The sequence below is a fragment of the Physella acuta genome, unplaced genomic scaffold (assembly GCF_028476545.2).
Source record: "Physella acuta isolate Inbredline_101_S28 unplaced genomic scaffold, ASM2847654v3 ptg002347l, whole genome shotgun sequence".
In the NCBI taxonomy this organism is placed as follows: Eukaryota; Metazoa; Mollusca; class Gastropoda; family Physidae; genus Physella; species Physella acuta.
The window spans coordinates 12,501-30,417 of record NW_026733841.1 but is presented as its reverse complement, the minus strand read 5'-3'; the positions used below and the strand labels follow the sequence as shown (position 1 = coordinate 30,417).

The window sequence follows — 17,917 nt, the reverse complement described above, 5'->3', positions numbered from 1 at the left end:
GGAAGCAGTCTGAAATCTGAGTTAATGACATAAAACAAGTTGGCATGTGATACTTAATTGTATTGGAGGCAAATCTCGTCCAACATTACAATTAAGAACAAAGAATATGAATCAACAAGCAAACAGTCAAGTATCATCAACACAATGTCTTTTATCCAGCTCTAGAGCATCCTGAACACCAAGATATATCTTATTTTGATGTGTTGATCAGATTCTTATAAGATCAGCAAGACCAACATAATACATGAAACACTAGATCTACTTCATCTTACCTACAGTGCTGACCCCATGGTCTTCAACTTAGAAAACTACTTACAGAGTTGTCTTGGTTATTCATGTGAAAGATAAAAGATTGGAATAGTAAGGCGCTTATTAAGTGGTAATTAATAACAGGAACTAATATTCAGTCTTCATTTCCTTAAATATGACCAAATAAAAAAATAGATCTATCTTCATTGGAGAGTATCCATCAGATTTAAGTAAATAGCAGATTAAGATCTAACAAATTAAGAATTATGAAGATTCCATTGTTATAGACTGATGTTCTATATAGTCAAATCTTAGCAAAATAGTCCCTATGTTCCATTACACATCAGTAGTAGGTGATTGATATTTATTAAACTTGGGAGAAATGTATTAAAAAGAAAGAAATGTTTCTTATTGTATATCTATAGCTAAAAGTTGCACTTTTGAGAGTTAGCCCACACCTCCTCCATTATTAATATATTTTTTTATCTAACATATTTTTGGTAGTCCTAATTTCCCATCCTCTCAAAATCTATACATTTCATTAAGGGGATATAACCAAGCTAAATTGATGTAGCCTAAATGTTTATTGAGTTGTTTCTCTTTGCATTAAAAATTGCGAAATCGTAGCCGTGCTAGTGCTACTGCTATCTAAATTTATAAATTTATATAGTGGGGAAATATCGCTTATCACTCATGTAATACTGCTAAAGAAACACTATAAGTATAAGCTCGTCCTATGGAGATTTGGAAACACTTGCCTCTACATGTCGCCATGCAGATGTCTAAACCTAAATTAATTTTTAAAATTATGTCGCTAGATTTAGATCAAGTGTTTTTATGTTTGTATGGATGCGCCGACTCCATATGATAATCTGCGCCCAAAGTCTATGCCATCTGCGAACTTAATTATAACTTAAACTTTAACAATTCTGTGTGCAGATCTGACTTAGCTATTTGTCGAATTTTTTTTTTTTAAATAGGCATTTATATTGTAATTTTCAATTATTTTCAGCTACAACAAATTCAGTTTGTAAATTTTTAAAAATGTAAACGCGTGTCGTCACCTTTTCTGAAATAAAATAATTCAATTTCGCTTCTCGTTTAGTTTTTTGTTATGGTTAGAAAGAAAATGATTCTAAATGTTTATTATTGAAATAAAAGTTTGTTTTCGGTATTTAGCTTTGTTTCGTTTTCTTTAACTTCAGACTTCAAAGATAAAATCGATGCCCTTCCTCTGAAAGTGAAAGTGGATCAGCTGTAAGTGTAGTTAGTGTAGTTACTAGATCTAGATCTAGAATCCTACCTCCTAGACTACTTAGACTAGATAGATATTAGATAGGGATAGACTTGCTAGATCTAGAACAAGGTTGACATTCACATTGTCATTGTAACACTTTGACTTGACTAAGACTTAGTGTTATTGAGTGTTGATATTATTTCGGGGGGGGGGGGGGGGGGGGGGGGGGGCGGTAAACTTTCTTCGGGGGGGGGGGGGGCGGACACTGTTAAAAGAGTGTTTCTTTCAGGCAAAATAGATAAAGTAATTACTAATTAGGCCTATTAGTAGTATTAGGCCCCTAATTATTAATTAATAAATTATTATTCTTATAATAAAAATAATAGTATAGTGTGCCCTCCTGGAAGTTTTGGTCCCCCCATGGACTACATGTCTGAAGGAAACACTGAAATAAATATATATATATTATATATATATATAGTAATTAGTAGGGCCTATATCACTATAATATAAATATATTAGAAATATATTAGAATACATGCATCATGTCAGTATTTACTAGCTTGTATTGCTAGGCTTTAGAACACAATAGCCAAATAAGTTTAACTTCTATCTAACTAACTTAGTTAAAATTAATAATACAGAGTAATTCAATTTCAGAAACACTAGCTGAGCAAGGTATTGTGCATTGTTGAGCATCAAAATGAACAACATACTAACAATAACGAAAAATGCCACAAGTATAGGTAATAATCTCCTGCATCGACTGCTTACACAGATGTCGTCGTCATCAATAGCATTTAACTGTTTACGCAGCAGCTGTAACAAAACCACATGGACTCATCGCCAACCCACAATTTGCAAAAATTTTACTAGTTATTTATACCCAAGTTGTAGCAGAGGATTGTCACTGGCCTCAAGATCTTATACTTCGCAACATATCTTGATAAACAGCGGCAGAAAATTTAGTCCTATTAGTTTCAATAACAATCATGTTGTATTGAATGCAGACCAAGTAAGACACAAGTCAGGCAGTGGAAAAAAGACATCTGATGATGTGGGTCTAACTTTTTTAGAATCATTTTTTTGCTAAGTTAGGTATTACTAAGTAAACAAACAATAGCATTATTTAGAGTTTTAAAAAAATGCTTCTAAATTTATGATTTGGAGATATTTTCTTTAATTAATTCCTTTTAATAATGTCTTAATAAACAATAGTGGCTTGTTAATTTGTTGACTTTCTAATTTCCTTTAAAACTAAAAGAAACTCACAAACAATTTAAAACAGATTGCATATTTTTACTTTTCAAAATGTTAAATATTGTTTAATTATTTTATATTTAGCTTTCAACTATTGATATTTTTAATTCTAACTACCCAATGTATTTGCTTGTATTATTACTTGCTCTAGGCTGATTCAGATGATGATGATGATGATGATGCTTTAACTGCTGATGACTTTGAAGCCCCAACAAACTTTAAAGTCACAAAGATTGTAGTAAATACGTTGAGGGCAGATGGTATTGTGAGCCATGCATTAAATATTGCAAGAAAGTAAGAAAAATGTACTAAGTATTAATATGTTAATGTTTGTTATGTTATCTGGTAATGTATGGTTGACAAATTTTGTCAGAAAATGAGATAGTTTTATATAATAAATACAAAGCTTGCTTAAAATACTTTTAAATTTTAATATAGTAATAATAATTTTAGGCTTTTTAAATATAAAACAACATTTGCTAAAGTAAGTACAGGCAAAAAAAACATTGTAATTTTCTAATTTCAAAATCTTAATAGTAACATAAGTCATATTTAATTATTAAATTAATTTAGTTTCTTTGTTTCGATATCTTTTAATTTTTTACTATTTTAATTAGAACAACTTGATAGACAGAAAACTACATGTATAGGCCCTATTTGATTGTTTGTTTGTTTGTTAACAGTCGGCTGGAAGAAATTTTTCTTAGTTCAGGACTGCTGCTCAATGGCACAAAGTTGACCAAAAAAGGTGAAAAGGTGAGCTGTGTCAAGATTTATTTATTAATCGTTTCAGTTGTCATTACAAGGTATAACATTTTAACAAGTCATCTTTATATATCAAAAAATATATTTTTTTAGAAGTAAAATTTTAAAAAAAAAGTTAAATTATTCTTTTTGTCAACATTCCAAAATCAATAAAAACCAAACATTAAATGAACTTATTCACCACAGCATTTAATCAGCTAGTAATTGCTTAAAATGATGAGAGGATGTAGTTGTATGGTAGAACTAGTATGTGATGGTGGACTATAAACCCAAAAGTCTCGTAGCACTTCCCTGAATTCACCCAGCTTTGATGGGTACATGACTCACATTAGGGAAACAAAGGTGGTAAGGCTCAGTTCTGACTACCCTGTCCCCTTGTATGCCGAGGTAATTAAAACAGATGAAATCTTCTTCATCTGCCCCCCTGTGTATTGGGCACAAACGGAAAAAAGATTATGATTCTGTGCGCAGATCACAAATATGAGTCTCTGTAATATCAGGTCACTAAGCATTGATACCAATGGGACGGCCTGGCCGCTAGACTGCTAACCCAAAAGTCTCAAGTTCGAATCCGGGTTTTAGGCAGTAGAATGTCCTTGACTCCAACCAAATCTCAGCTTAGTGTTGTCCACACTATCCCTTTATATGCAGAGGTCACAGAAAAAGGTGAACCCTACTTCACCTCTCCATGGACCGTCAAGTTCACAAGGGGACTTAACTTACTTAACATTAAAACCCCTAATACAATGATTTGACTAACTTAATCATTTAAAACCCGTAGTACAATAATTTGACTAACTTAATCATTTAAAACCCCTAGTACAATGATTTGACTAACTTAATCATTTAAAACCCCTAATACAATCATTTGACTAACTTAATCATTAAAAACCCCTTGTGCAATGATTTGTACTTAAATAATTCACTTGTGCTCATTTCAGATGGATGAAGGTGACTATGTGGATGTAATAGTAGAAAAAGCAGAGGATGAGCTAAAGGTCAAGAGGGTCAAAGTCCTGAAGGTGTACCCAGAGAAAACAGGAAGTGATAAGTTTAGCCTCAAAGTTAGAATATGGAAAGCTCCTTTTGGAATTCCCAAACCTAAGCATGATCAGCAAAATGAATAGACATATATTGTGAGATCTAGGTTTAAAAGAATAGAAAGTCTATAAGGTTTACCTGTTTGCAATGACAATTTTCTAGGATTACTTGTAAAACTCAATTGTTATGCCTTCAAAAGTTCATGTAAATGTGTGTTAAGATGAAAAATGTTTCATAATAGATTTATTATTTGTCTCCTATATTTCATATATTTTATTTTTGTTACTGTATTTTTCTTGATTATAATAAAGAATAATTTTTTTTTAAATAATTTTCTTCAACACTTAATTATACAGTGATACTGGTCATTCATTAATTATACAGTGATACTAGTCATTAATTATGCAGTGATACTAGTCAATCCTGAAATTATTTTGAGAAGTATAACAAGGCTAGTTTTGTTAATTGAAGCTGTAAAAATGGTGCATTCATCAGGCATGTTGCTTACAATGGCAGGTTGTATCCAGTGTTTCTTCCAGACTTTTTTCTCTGGTGGGGGGGGGGGGGCAGAAACTGGTAAAAGTATGTTTTCTATATAAATTACAGGAAATACCTGGAAGAAACTGGTTGTATTGTACTAGGTGTAAGTTAAGTGCATGAGTACAGTTGAGCACTGTGAGAGATGGCCATGTTGTTCCCTGATCAACATTCACATTTTATCAAGCAAGTATCTGAGTCCAGTGTAGAGTTAATCCAATCTTTTAGTTATATTCCAAATATGCAACTCTATTCATTGTAAGACCTTATATTATATGGTATTAACATTTCAAATACATTAACAGTAAATTATTTTTAAAAATTTAAATTTATTTAATGTTGTAAATATTCATCAGCGCTAACACCGGCTGTGTAGGGTGGGTCCAGTGGTTGACACATGACGTGTGTAGGTTTTGTACTCCTCCCTGCGCGTCACGTCCCCAGGGCACCATTCAGCAGAGGGTGAGCACGTATGACGTAATCTCTGAAGGAAAGGTGAGCAGTCAAATGTATGCTGGAGCATGGTGCAAGAAGATAATTCTAACTACCAGACCAGTGAAAATAGAAAAAAAAAGGTATAGAAATTATATAAATTCAATTTCCACCACCCTCACTCCCCAAGGAAAATTATTTACTTATTCCAGTTCTTAAGCTAGTTTAACTCAACCTGAAATTCAACCTGATTCATGAACCTGGGGACCCACCTGTTTCATGAACCTGTGCACCCACCTGTCTCAAGAACCTGTGCACCCACCAGTTTAATGAACCTGTGCACCCACCTGTCACAAGAACATGTGCACCCACCTGTTTCATGAACCTGTACACCCACCTGTTTCAGCCACCTGTACACCCACCTGTGTCAGCCACCTGTGGACCCACCTGTTTCAGACTTCCAGACGACCTCGCCACCTGTAGTGCCGCAACTGCCGGGATAGGCAGGAACCAGAAGACGGCTATGAACCAACCGAAGGCGATTTCACCAGGACCGTAGATGTAGCCGTCAAACACGGGCGCCTCGTAGGTCGCCAGGGACGCACAAAACAGCAGCTGAGGGAGGTGAAAGCAGATCTAACCTACATTTGTTTTTACTTTTTAAAAAGCATTGATATATTTTGAGGCAACTGTTAAAAAAGGCGAGCTATACTTATACCATCAAAATTCTCCTATAAATGATACAATCCATTTAGTCAGAACAGCAGCATATTTTATGTGAATTTTTTAAACGCAATTTTAGTCCCCTTAATTGGTGGGATTGAACCTATTCTATTATCTGGTGGTTTTAATGTTAAAGTTATTGCCCCATAACCCCCCCCCTACCAATGCAGATATCAGCACTAGTTAGGCCTATGTGAGGAAATACACATTTGTAAGCTACTGACCGAATAGTTCTAATTAACTCCTGTGTAGAAAACATTTAGCCAGCGCTGGGTAATTATCTTTTTAAAATATTATGTAAATACAAGTTCATTTCATGTTATTATTTTATCATTTTAAAAGCGATTTAATGCTATTAAAGTAATTTATTTCAAATAGTTGTAAATATACGATTGTAACACAACATTTAAGTTTAAAATTAATTAATAGCCAACCGTATTATCTATCTATATATATAATTCTCTTCTGGGATCAGTTAGAAAACAAGCTGCAAGCGCGCCTTTGCAGTCCTCTCTCTTCCTCTCTATCACTATCACTACCACCCCCACCCCACCCCCACATGATCTGGTGAGCGGTGTTCACTCTGTTTACATTTTACAATCACAGAGACGGGTTTGGTGACGGCTATTAGGGGCAGATAATTTAGTTTGAAACGATTTTAAACTTAGAGGAGGTAACTAAGAGGAGGCTGCTTTCACGTGGGGGGGGGGGGGGGGGTAGTGTTTTTAAGCAGATATTTTCAATGGCAGCATTGGTACTGTCGAATTCACAAATTATAAATTACTGAAAAGTAGAAAAAAAACAACTAAATAGCGGCGTATGATACGCAGCGGGTCGGCTCGTATATATATAATTCTCTTCTGGGAGCCGCTAGAAAACAAGCTGCAAACGCGCCTAGAAAACAAGCTGTAAACGCGCTCCCTACCTCCCCACCCCTACATGGTTTTAGTGAGCTGTGTTCACTCTAAATGTTTACAAGCAGAGCCAACGATTTTAAACGTAGGGGGGGGGGAAGGAAAGGGGGGGGGGGGTTATGGTCCTTAACGAGCTACTTATAGTGTTTTAAAGAAATATTTTCAGTGGCAGCGTTGGTACTGTCGAATTCACAAATTTTGAATTACTGAAAAGTAGAAAAAACAACAACTAAATAGCGGCGTATGTTATGCCGCGGGCCGGCTCGTTCCTTCTATCCCGATTGTTCTGAAATTACTTGTTTTAAAACCTAAACGACAGTTATCTGCCCCTGATTTATGTCCGTGTTCTGCTCATCGATTTGAAAACCACACTTGAACATATTTCACAAGACTGATCGAGTGACCGCTCCTTCTTAACATTGTTATTCCCCTTTTTTATTTTAGTACTGTAAATGTTTTTTAATGAATAATTAAATACATATGTAATTAAATGGAAAAAGTAGATAACAGACAGGGTCCATATATTTCCATAAAAATTGCTCTACGCATAACTAACATTGTTTCTTCCAGACTTTTTTTCTCGGGGGGGGGGGGGGGGGCGGTAGATGCCTGGAAGAAACTCTGATAACTAAACTTACCGAATAACAAACAGGGTCTACATATTTCCACAAGATAACAAAAATATACGGCGGTCTTTTACCACTCATGAAGAAAATATCGTCCAGCATTCTCTCTGCCCCTGAAATATTTAAGATGACTTGATATTAATTACTTTTAGTAACGTATATATATATATATATATATATATATATATATATATATATATATATATATATATATATATATATATATATATATATATATATATATATATATGTCTCTCTAGTCTTGTAGACTAATCGGATGGTAGAGCATTGAAAATCCAAGCACTAAGCCAAGGCCCTCAGTTGAGAAGAGCCAGGTTTTGCTCATGCATTAGGCCACCTCTCTCCGCACAGCTGATTTACCCAAGGGACAGGGCTTGCCTGCCCGTGCAGCTTGGAATCAGCTTGAAAATCCTATCGCATGAGGGGCTCCACTCCTGTTTGATTTTGGAGTTGTCTCTCCGAGGGTTCAAACTTGGGACTTTTGGGTTGGCAACCATGTGCTTACCCACCCGCTAAACCACTCCGACCCTATAGGCTATATATTTACGATATATACATATATATATATATATATATATATATATATATATATATATATATATATATATATGTTTATATATATATGTTTATATATATATGTTTATATATATATATATATATATATATATATATATATATATATATATATATATATATATATATATATATATATATATATATATATATATATATATATATATATATACAAATTTTTCTTCGGGGTGGGGGGGGGGATGACACCATGAGGTCCCGCACCGAGTGACACCCAACCACGCGACGTCTCTGCTCTACCATCCGACCATAAATTCCCTGAGATGTGTAGTGTATTTACCGTATATCCAGGCCACTATTACACACTCCAGGCCACCGATGAACAGAGCAGTAACGGCAGAAACGTACCAGTCAAAGATTTGAAACAAATATATGCCACCCTGCGGGTCACATAATACATGAATAGGAAACCATATAGTTCTTTGATAATATACTCAGCTGATTTCAGTATTGATTTAAGCACCAATTATCATAATTTACTTCTTACCATGCAAAAATAAAAATAAAAATATCGTGTTCTGTTTGGTCGTTTTTGTTGGAAATTGTTAAACCTTTGCATGATTGTTTTAGAGGTTAAACCGGTTGTTTAAAAAAATGAAACAAAAAAGTAATGAATTAATTTATATTTACTAAATAATAATTGTACTTACCCTCGCAGCAAAAGGCAAACCGGTAATAAAAGTTAAAACAGCGAAAGCTATTTTAATCCAAAAACCTCTTTTCCCCGCCAAGTCTGGGCGGATGTCGAAAATAACGGTCAAGGCTATTTCCACAGTAACAAACTGGTGAAAACATGCGTATATAACTAGATAACAATAATGGACTGAATACAATGTTTAATTTTAATTTGTAATCAATTTTTAAAGTTGATGTTGATTATTAAAAAAGTGATGTAAATTTTTTAAAATTGATTTTAAATGGTTTGGTATTAAAAATTCCAAATTAACCGTTAACTATATATATTCAAAACCAAAAGGACCTATGTACTTCGAAACAATGTAGATAGAGAGAGGGGGGGGGGGGGGGGGCTTGGGAGGGGGAACTCTTAATGTACACCTTTGCTTCCACATAACGTAGGTACAAAAATACTTTCTTTGAGCCCTTAGGATAGAAAGAGTACAGTTTATATGTTTCTTTGATTACGGTAATGGAGGCATTACCTTAAGGAAAAAGTAATCAGGGAAGACCAAGGGAGACCGAGGCGTACAGCAGAAAAAGACATAAGGAGAAGCAGACTATCTTGGGGAACTGCCGGACTATCTTGGGGAACTGCCGGACTATCTTAGGGAACTGCCGGACTATCTTGGGGAACTGCCGGACTATCTTAGGGAACTGCCGGACTATCTTAGGGAACTGCCGGACTATCTTGGGGAACTGCCGGACTATCTTAGGGAACTGCCGGACTATCTTGGGGAACTGCCGGACTATCTTAGGGAACTGCCGGACTATCTTGGGGAACTGCCGGACTATCTTGGGGAACTGCCGGACTATCTTAGGGAACTGCCGGACTATCTTAGGGAACTGCCGGACTATCTTGGGGAACTGCCGGACTATCTTAGGGAACTGCCGGACTATCTTGGGGAACTGCCGGACTATCTTAGGGAACTGCCGTACTATCTTAGGGAACTGCCGGACTATCGTGGGGAACTGCCGGACTATCTTGGGGAACTGCCGGACTATCTTGGGGAACTGCCGGACTATCTTGGGGAACTGCCGGACTATCTTAGGGAACTGCCGGACTATCTTGGGGAACTGCCGGACTATCTTGGGAAACTGCCGGACTATCTTGGGGAACTGCCGGACTATCTTGGGGAACTGCCGGACTATCTTAGAGAACTGCCGGACTATCTTGGGGAACTGCCGGACTATCTTAGGGAACTGCCGGACTATCTTGGGGAACTGCCGGACTATCTTGGGGAACTGCCGGACTATCTTGGGGAACTGCCGGACTATCTTAGGGAACTGCCGGACTATCTTGGGGAACTGCCGGACTATATGGGGGAACTGCCGGACTATATGGGGGAACTGCCGGACTATATGGGGGAACTGCCGGACTATCTTAGGGAACTGCCGGACTATCTTGGGGAACTGCCGGACTATCTTGTGGAACTGCCGGACTATCTTGGGGAACTGCCGGACTATCTTAGGGAACTGCCGGACTATCTTGGGGAACTGCCGGACTATCTTAGGGAACTGCCGGACTATCTTGGGGAACTGCCGGACTATCTTGGGGAACTGCCGGACTATCTTGGGGAACTGCCGGACTATCTTGGGGAACTGCCGGTCTATCTTGGGAAACTGCCGGACTATCTTGTGGAACAATCGGACTATCTTAGGGAACTGCCGGACTATCTTGGGGAACTGCCGGACTATCTGGGGGAACTGCCGGACTATATGGGGGAACTGCCGGACTATCTTCGGGAACTGACGGACTATCTTGGGGAACTGCCGGGAACGGCCGCCTTCATTCCCGTTCCCCGCCCTTTCACCCCCCCCCCCCCAAAATAAAACTATGTATATGTGTGTGTGTGTGTGATGATCGCTTTGGTATTTATGTGCTGATCTCTTTAATCATAATGTGGTGATCATTTTACCGACTATTCATGTAAGGATTCTTAAAACCCCTTCCTCACAAAGCGTGAACACACATTGGTAAAAAAAATTGTGTGTTTTTTGGTCTTACCTGCGAGTCTAGGGCGACAGTAAACAACATGAGAAAAAACAAGACGCCCCACAACTGTGGTACAGGGAGGTAAGCGATGGCTTCAGGGTAGACAACAAACGCTAGACCAGGACCTAGAAATAGAAGTTCATATTTTTTTGCTGTCTATACAATCTGTAAATCTGCCCCTGTCTATTTTTTGTTAATTCCCTAAACAAAATATCAGATGTATAATATTTTAAACTATAAGACCTTTTTATTTACAGATACTTTTCCCAACCAAAAAGTATACGTTTTATAAGCTTTTATTTGGATTACAAAGTCTGTCGTAAATTATTTAATTATGACGCACTTCTGATATACTTCTGATTAAATTTCTCATTGAAAGTTAATTTGATTACTCATTTCATTAAATAAGGGAGATAGCTAGATTAATTAGTAAATGATTTTATTTGATCAATCGGATGAGTTGTTTTCACTGAAGTTTTCGCAACTGAGTGTCGACTTCTGAATCGACAATGGGGCTTATAAATATCGTTTAGAATAAATTACTGATAGACTTTAACTAAATTACTGGTAGGGCTTAAAGCAAGTATTTTAGTTGTGTGGGTATCGTAATTAAAATTAGCCCAATTAAAAAAAGATACCTCCTACACAATTATGCAACCAAGTTTCCTTATTTTCAGTGCCTTTAAAAGCTTGTTATTTTAATAATTTTTTTAAAGTTGTTTTTTATACCAGTATCAGCGAATTTCTCGACTGGTACATTTAGGTTGTAAGCCATGTGACCCACGATGGAGAAGATGGCGAACCCCGCAAAGAGACTGGTACCTTCACACACCAGCGTCAACATTACAGAGTCCCTGTGGAATACAAGGTGAAAAAGGGTTGCATTCGGGCATTTAGGCATTTGTCGCATTCGGGCAACTGTCCGTTCGGGCATTTGGGAATTTGTCGCATTCGGGCAAGTGTCCATTCGGGCATTTGTCGCATTCGGGCAAGTGTCCATTCGGGCAAGTGTCCATTCGGGCATTTATCGCATTCGGGCAAGTGTCCATTCGGGAATTTGTCGTAGACCCGTTCCCCCACTCTCCCTCCCTTGAGATGTTGAAAGAAACAGTTTATGCCTTTGCAATTTTACGAAAACTGGCTCTCCTTCGAGATTAGGTGGTTCATAGAAACCGATTGGATGACCAGTACAGTCATGTTCTGTGGGTGGCGTGGCTTAGCGGTAGAGCTCTAGACTGCTAACTCGAACGTCTCAAGTTCAAATTCCGGGTTCAAATCAGTAGAATGTTCCTGAGTCCACCCAGTTTTGATGGGTGCCTAACTCACAATAGGGAATGTAAAGGTTGCTGGGCATAGTGCTGACCACACTATCTATTCATACTTCGAGCTCACAGAAACAGGTCAACTCTACTACACTTGCCCCATGGACCGTCAGGTGTTGTCTTACATTACCCCTGTACCCATGATCCAAAAGTGTTATACTAATGGACTCATGGAGACCTTACCTCAAGCAGTTATTGTTAAATTTGTTGTAACTAGCAACTGTGGCTAGGGCTCCCCATATTGGGCCCAGGGAGTAGACGACTTGTAGGCTGGCCTCTAGCCAAGTCTGGACAACTAGAAGTTTACTGGATGGACGATAGTAGAATATTAAACTCCTTGATAATACTAAGATGTTTGACAAATATGGACAATACTGGAATACTAGACACACATAAGAGGTCGGCGTGGTCGAGTCGGTAAAGCTCATGGTTGCTAAACCGTAAAGTCTCGAGTTCGAACCCTCGGGCAGATGAGGCTCGTTAGCTGGGGACAGCCACTCTTCTAGGAGAGACAACTGATGACACATAAGGGGTCGGCGTGGTCGAGTCGGTAAAGCTCATGGTTGTTAAACCGTAAAGTCTCGAGTTCGAACCCTCGGGCAGATGAGGCTCGTTAGCTGGGGACAGCCACTCTTCTAGGAGAGACAACTGATGACACATAAGGGGTCGGCGTGGTCGAGTCGGTAAAGCTTATGTTTGCTAAACCATAAAGTCTCGAGTTCGGGCAGATGAGGCTCGTTAGCTGGGGACAGCCACTTCTAGGAGAGACAACTCAAAAATTAAACAACTGCTGCCTTGTAGCAAATCCAATAAGAAACGCAGGCTGAAATCGGAGTCAATGGCCTCAATGGCGCTTAACCAGGTGACACGTATCCTTAATTGTGATGGAGGCGTGGTCGAGTCGGCAAAAAAGCTCATGGTTGATAAATTCGAAAAAAGTCTCAAGTTCAAACCCTCTGGCAGATAAGGCTCGATCCCTTCCAACACTAATAATTAAGAACGAAGAAGAAGACACACATAAACAGTAATAACCATAGACTTTTAAATACAGTTCAGCGTAAAATATATACACATTTTCTATTTTTAATATTTGAAAATAATATATATATTTAGGCGCCAATAACATGTTTGCCACATTACTTAAAAGTAACGTGTTTCTTCTTCTTGTTATTGTTACTTTTCAATTTATTTATACGCAACAATTTAACTGTTTGAGTTAGCGAACTATTTACACCGTAACAACATAGGCCTACCTGAAATCCGGCCAGATGTAAAAGAGCACACCGTCCACTGCACCAGGCAATGTCGCACCTTTAATAATTAAAACTGTAATCAGTATGTACGGCAAGGTGGCAGTCACGTACACTACCTGGAAGAAATATCAAATGAATTTTTCTCTCTGTGTTTTCTTTTTAAATCTATTTTAAATTCACAAACTTACATTTAGATATATTTCAACAAGCAAGAATCATGAGCAACAGCGTAACGTGTTTAGAAACAGTGGGTAAAGTGACGTATCTGTTGAGTAGGTTGCACTAAACATCCACTACTCCCCCCCCCCCCCAGAAGTTGTAAAAAAAAAACAACTAAAGATTCCTCTTTACACCCAGCAATCCATTAGACAGATGAAGAAGAGTTCGCATGTTTCTTGACCTCGCCATATGAAAGGATAATGTATTCAGCACTATGCCAACAGCCTTTACTCTCCCTAACTGTGCTAAGGGACGTTCTACCGATTTTAAGCCGAGATTCGAACTCGAGACTCTCGAACCAACAGGTTATCTCAGAGGAGATAAGTTTTCGAGAAATAATAAAGGAATGAGGTGTTACTTTCTCTTTACTTTCCCTAACATGAGTTCGGGATCAACAGAGCTGAGTGGACTCCGCTGACTTGAACCCGGCTTCGAACTCCCCACAAGCCTTTGGTTATCGCTGATATACCAACAAACTGTACACAACGGAGACCCACCTTCCCAACAGACTTGACACCGTTGATCAGGCACAAGTACACCAAAATGGCGGAGACCAACAGGGCTAGTGTCGTGTGCCAGGGGAGGCCACCCATTGAGGTCAGTCCAGAAGAAAGCTCCAATACGTTATTTCTTAAAGAGATTGTGAGTATACAGTGCATTCGTTTTAAATTTACAAAAACTAAAATGTGCACCCAACAGACATGCAAGTTTGAGGAGTAACACGAAAATCATTTTAAAACTTCACTTTAATTCTAATCGCTAAACATTGCCAAAAAAATTCACAATTTCTTATTTCTTCTTATTTCTTTAGTATTCACAATCCACTGACAATTAATTCTATACTACACAATATTAAACCCAATAAATAATACGATATTCTAATCATATTTTGTTCCATAGAGGCAAATATAGTATGTGAGCACTTTTTTTTTTTACATACAAAGGGGCTTAATTTACCTCTTAGAATAAAGGACGACTCTTATATATATATATACATATATATATATATATATATATATATATATATATATATATATATATATATATATATATATATATATATATATATATATATATATATATATATATATATATATAAAAAAAATAAATATAAGTTAATTAATCTATTCTCTTCCTTTGCCCGTCGTTTTGTAATGTAGTGTAAAGGTGTAATGTAAAACAATTTCTTACTACAGCTAAATCTACCTGCTTGTGATATTTTAACAATAAAAAAATTAATAAACAACTTTAACTTACTTCCAAAATTCTTCACTAGCCGGTCTTAGATCTGAGTTGTCCAATGAGCCATTGAATGTGATATAACGTCCGTCTGTTTCATGGGAGCTCCGGTTCTGGCTGGAACTATGAGTTCCGTTGATGTAGCTGGTGCTGCTGATGTTGTAGTTGTTGCTGCTGATGTTGTAGCTGTTGCTGCTGCTGTTGTAGAAGATGGTGCTGGTGTTGTAGAGCAGGACCCGACTCCCCTGCGGCACACAGCGGTCAGAGTTCCACTCTTGTCCACACAGTGTCCAGGGGAGGGGCGACTTGAAGGAGTTGACCAGATAGATGAGGATCCAGGCGATGATGATGAGGAAGTACCAGGAACACATGAGATTCACGATTACCTGAGCAATCCCTATCCCTATAATAATTGACGTAATATTGTCTGAGTGGTATTATTAATGTTAGGGGTAAATAGTTATTAATTTTAAAACGTGTGGTAAATTTTAATAGTTTCAAGGAAAAATAAAGCTGCATTTTCGAACCTGACAGCCCATGGGGTAAGTGAAGTAGAGTTCATCTATTTTTATGACCTCGTCATATGAAGGGATAGTGTGGTCAGCACTATGCGTAGCAGCCTATACTTTCCATAACGTGGGTTGGGTACCCATCAGAGCTGGGTAGACTCAGGGATGTTCTACTTACTTAAACTCAAGGATTGCGGGTTAGCAGTCAAGCGCCCCATCGCTAGGCCAAGCCGTTCAATAGTTATAAGAATCAAAGAAATGCATTTCATAAAACGAGCGTTACACGACAACAGATAAAACTTAAATTGTATATGTGAAGAAAAACAATAAATCTACACTGAATGTTTTACATTCTATAAAATATACGTATGCTAACAAGCATACTAAACGTTTACCTTTGAAAAGAGGACATATATTCCATACATGATAAGCTCCCCTGGACATGAACTGACCCATGGCAACTTCCAAAAAGTACAACGGCAGACCAATCGTGACGAGACAAATCACAAACGGGATGAGAAAAGCTCCTGTGGACACGAACAACATTACTTTCCTTCAGATCTATTGTAACAATATTTAAATCAAACTTCTTAACATGATTTTGCTTTGTAGCTCAAATTCTGTTTACTGTGTCACGAATGGAGAAAGAAAAAGACGAATCAAGACAGAGACAGTAGCCGACAGCTTTACCTTAGCTGTTAGTATTTGGTTCTACATATTCGTTATACTTCCCATTACTTTAAATTGTGTGTATCTAGGCCAAAAAAATCCAATTCGAGTTGCAGTTAAATAGGGTGTGGTTTATAAATGGATACAAAAGGGATCTTTTTATTTATTTTTTTTTTGGGGGGGGGGGGGCGATTTCGACTTTTATATTAGTCTATAACCAGCTTGTTTTTAAAGGGTAATGTAGGTGTCTTATTTGGAGAAACCTTATATACATTAGAAACTACTCCTGTGGAAGAAATCTTAAAATAATAATTGAATGTTGTATTGTCATCGGAAACAAAGCTTCCCTGAAAATTTCAGCGCACTAGCTAATTGGGAAGTGCCCGAAATTTCGATCGCAAGATTTGATTGAAAAACAGACGCGAAAGCAAGTTAAAGAAAACGTGGGAAAAAGGCGTTGTGGATCTAGTAAACAAACAAAAATAGTTACCGGGTTTTGATAATTTAATCTTGTCTTGTAAATACGAGTAATAAAACTATGAAGGTTTTCACAACGCCCTTTGGCCGATGGTCTATATTTTACTACTATTTGTCGGTATTATACTACTTATTTACTGTACAACAACTTTTTCTACTAATCCACTCACCTCCACCATTTCTAATACAAACATAAGGAAACCTCCAGATGTTTCCCAGACCGACGCTATATCCAATCAAAGACAGAAGGTATTCGGCTTTTCTTGACCAGGTGTGTCTCTGTGGCTCTTTTGGTGCCTTCAAGTCTCTTCCTTGCTCGTCCGGGTCCTCTCTCGCGAGAGCTTGACTTTGTTCGTTCATTTCTCAATCGTTTGTTGTCTACTTCAATCAAGTTTTATGTCTGTTTGATGAAGAGTACTAACCCCTTCAGTTGACGTTATCTGTTTTAAAAAAAAAAACAACAACATTGTAACATTGTTTTCAGTTATTTTTAAGGAACGATTTGTATATTGTTTAATATACTAGATTATTAATGTAGAAAGAAATAACTTTCACGTGGTACAGGTTTTTTTTTTTTTTTTAGAATTTTTTTTTTTAACCAGGCCACTATAATTCTATCTCATTAGCAAGTCAAATAGTTTACTTTGAAAATAATTTTACATGAACCCAGTTTTGCCTTTAACATAAAAATTATCGGTGGAATGGTTTTGTACAATCACGTCTTTGTGCTGCAAATACACAAGTTCATTATGCCACCAAAAAGCGACACCCGTGCTAAAAAATAAATCTCCTAATTGATATAATCAAACGCCTATTATATTAAAAAAAAACTAACAATACATATAGGGTGTTAAAATTTTAAAAAGAAAACAGGAAAATTTGATGAAACGTAAAAAAAAGATAAAAACGGCGTGCTTACTTTGTTTTTATTTTTCCTAGATCTACTTAACAGTGTGTCTGTTCAGTGGTCAGTGGACGTGAAAATGTGTGTTCGTTTTGCAGGTGTTACCACAAACTCAAATGAATTACAATAATTAGTTTTTAAAATTCTTTCATTTTAAAAATAAATTTTCGTGTTTCTACACGCTTTACATCTTACTGACAATTAATTAATATCCCAACGCTAGATTTTTATTGAATCAAAATAATTATTATAATAGTC

At 37.2% G+C, this 17,917-nt stretch overlaps 2 protein-coding genes across 3 annotated transcripts in view; one reads left to right on the top strand and one right to left on the bottom strand.

Moving 5' to 3' along the window:
• Positions 1–1,455: 1,455 nt before the first annotated feature.
• LOC131933025 (mitochondrial transcription rescue factor 1-like) lies at positions 1,456–4,980 on the top strand. Of its 2 annotated transcripts, none has more exons than XM_059289885.1 (5): positions 1,456–1,506; positions 2,147–2,543; positions 2,898–3,040; positions 3,430–3,502; positions 4,453–4,980. In XM_059289885.1, the coding sequence occupies exons 2-5, from the start codon at positions 2,190–2,192 to the stop codon at positions 4,636–4,638; spliced, it is 756 nt and encodes a 251-aa protein (XP_059145868.1). In that variant the 5' UTR covers positions 1,456–1,506; positions 2,147–2,189; the 3' UTR covers positions 4,639–4,980. The 2 variants fall into 2 exon arrangements, with proteins under 2 accessions (XP_059145868.1, XP_059145869.1); XM_059289886.1 differs by lacking the exon at positions 1,456–1,506 and adding an exon at positions 1,542–1,615.
• A 168-nt stretch (positions 4,981–5,148) lies between these two features.
• LOC131933024 (sodium- and chloride-dependent creatine transporter 1) overlaps positions 5,149–17,917 on the bottom strand; it is a 13,469-nt gene continuing 700 nt past the window's right edge. The window contains exons 2-14 of the mRNA XM_059289883.1: positions 16,926–17,195; positions 16,005–16,136; positions 15,119–15,503; positions 14,359–14,491; positions 13,643–13,758; positions 12,573–12,695; positions 11,797–11,921; positions 11,080–11,192; positions 9,047–9,178; positions 8,677–8,776; positions 7,797–7,897; positions 5,969–6,136; positions 5,149–5,573 (exon numbers count right to left, since the gene is read on the bottom strand). Of these exons, the coding sequence (XP_059145866.1) occupies positions 5,448–5,573; positions 5,969–6,136; positions 7,797–7,897; positions 8,677–8,776; positions 9,047–9,178; positions 11,080–11,192; positions 11,797–11,921; positions 12,573–12,695; positions 13,643–13,758; positions 14,359–14,491; positions 15,119–15,503; positions 16,005–16,136; positions 16,926–17,115 (1,944 nt within the window). The 5' untranslated portion in view covers positions 17,116–17,195 and the 3' untranslated portion in view covers positions 5,149–5,447. The remainder of the gene's footprint in view (positions 5,574–5,968; positions 6,137–7,796; positions 7,898–8,676; positions 8,777–9,046; positions 9,179–11,079; positions 11,193–11,796; positions 11,922–12,572; positions 12,696–13,642; positions 13,759–14,358; positions 14,492–15,118; positions 15,504–16,004; positions 16,137–16,925; positions 17,196–17,917) is intronic.

What these genes read in the sequence shown, in the direction of transcription:
- LOC131933025 (XM_059289885.1), top strand. Translation starts at nt 2,190, where the DNA reads ATGAACAACATACTAACAATAACGAAAAATGCCACAAGTATAGGTAAT. An exon ending in GAAAAAAGACATCTGATGAT is followed by an intron (nt 2,544 to 2,897) that starts GTGGGTCTAACT and finishes TACTTGCTCTAG; the next exon opens with GCTGATTCAGATGATGATGA. An exon ending in GCATTAAATATTGCAAGAAA is followed by an intron (nt 3,041 to 3,429) that starts GTAAGAAAAATG and finishes GTTTGTTAACAG; the next exon opens with TCGGCTGGAAGAAATTTTTC.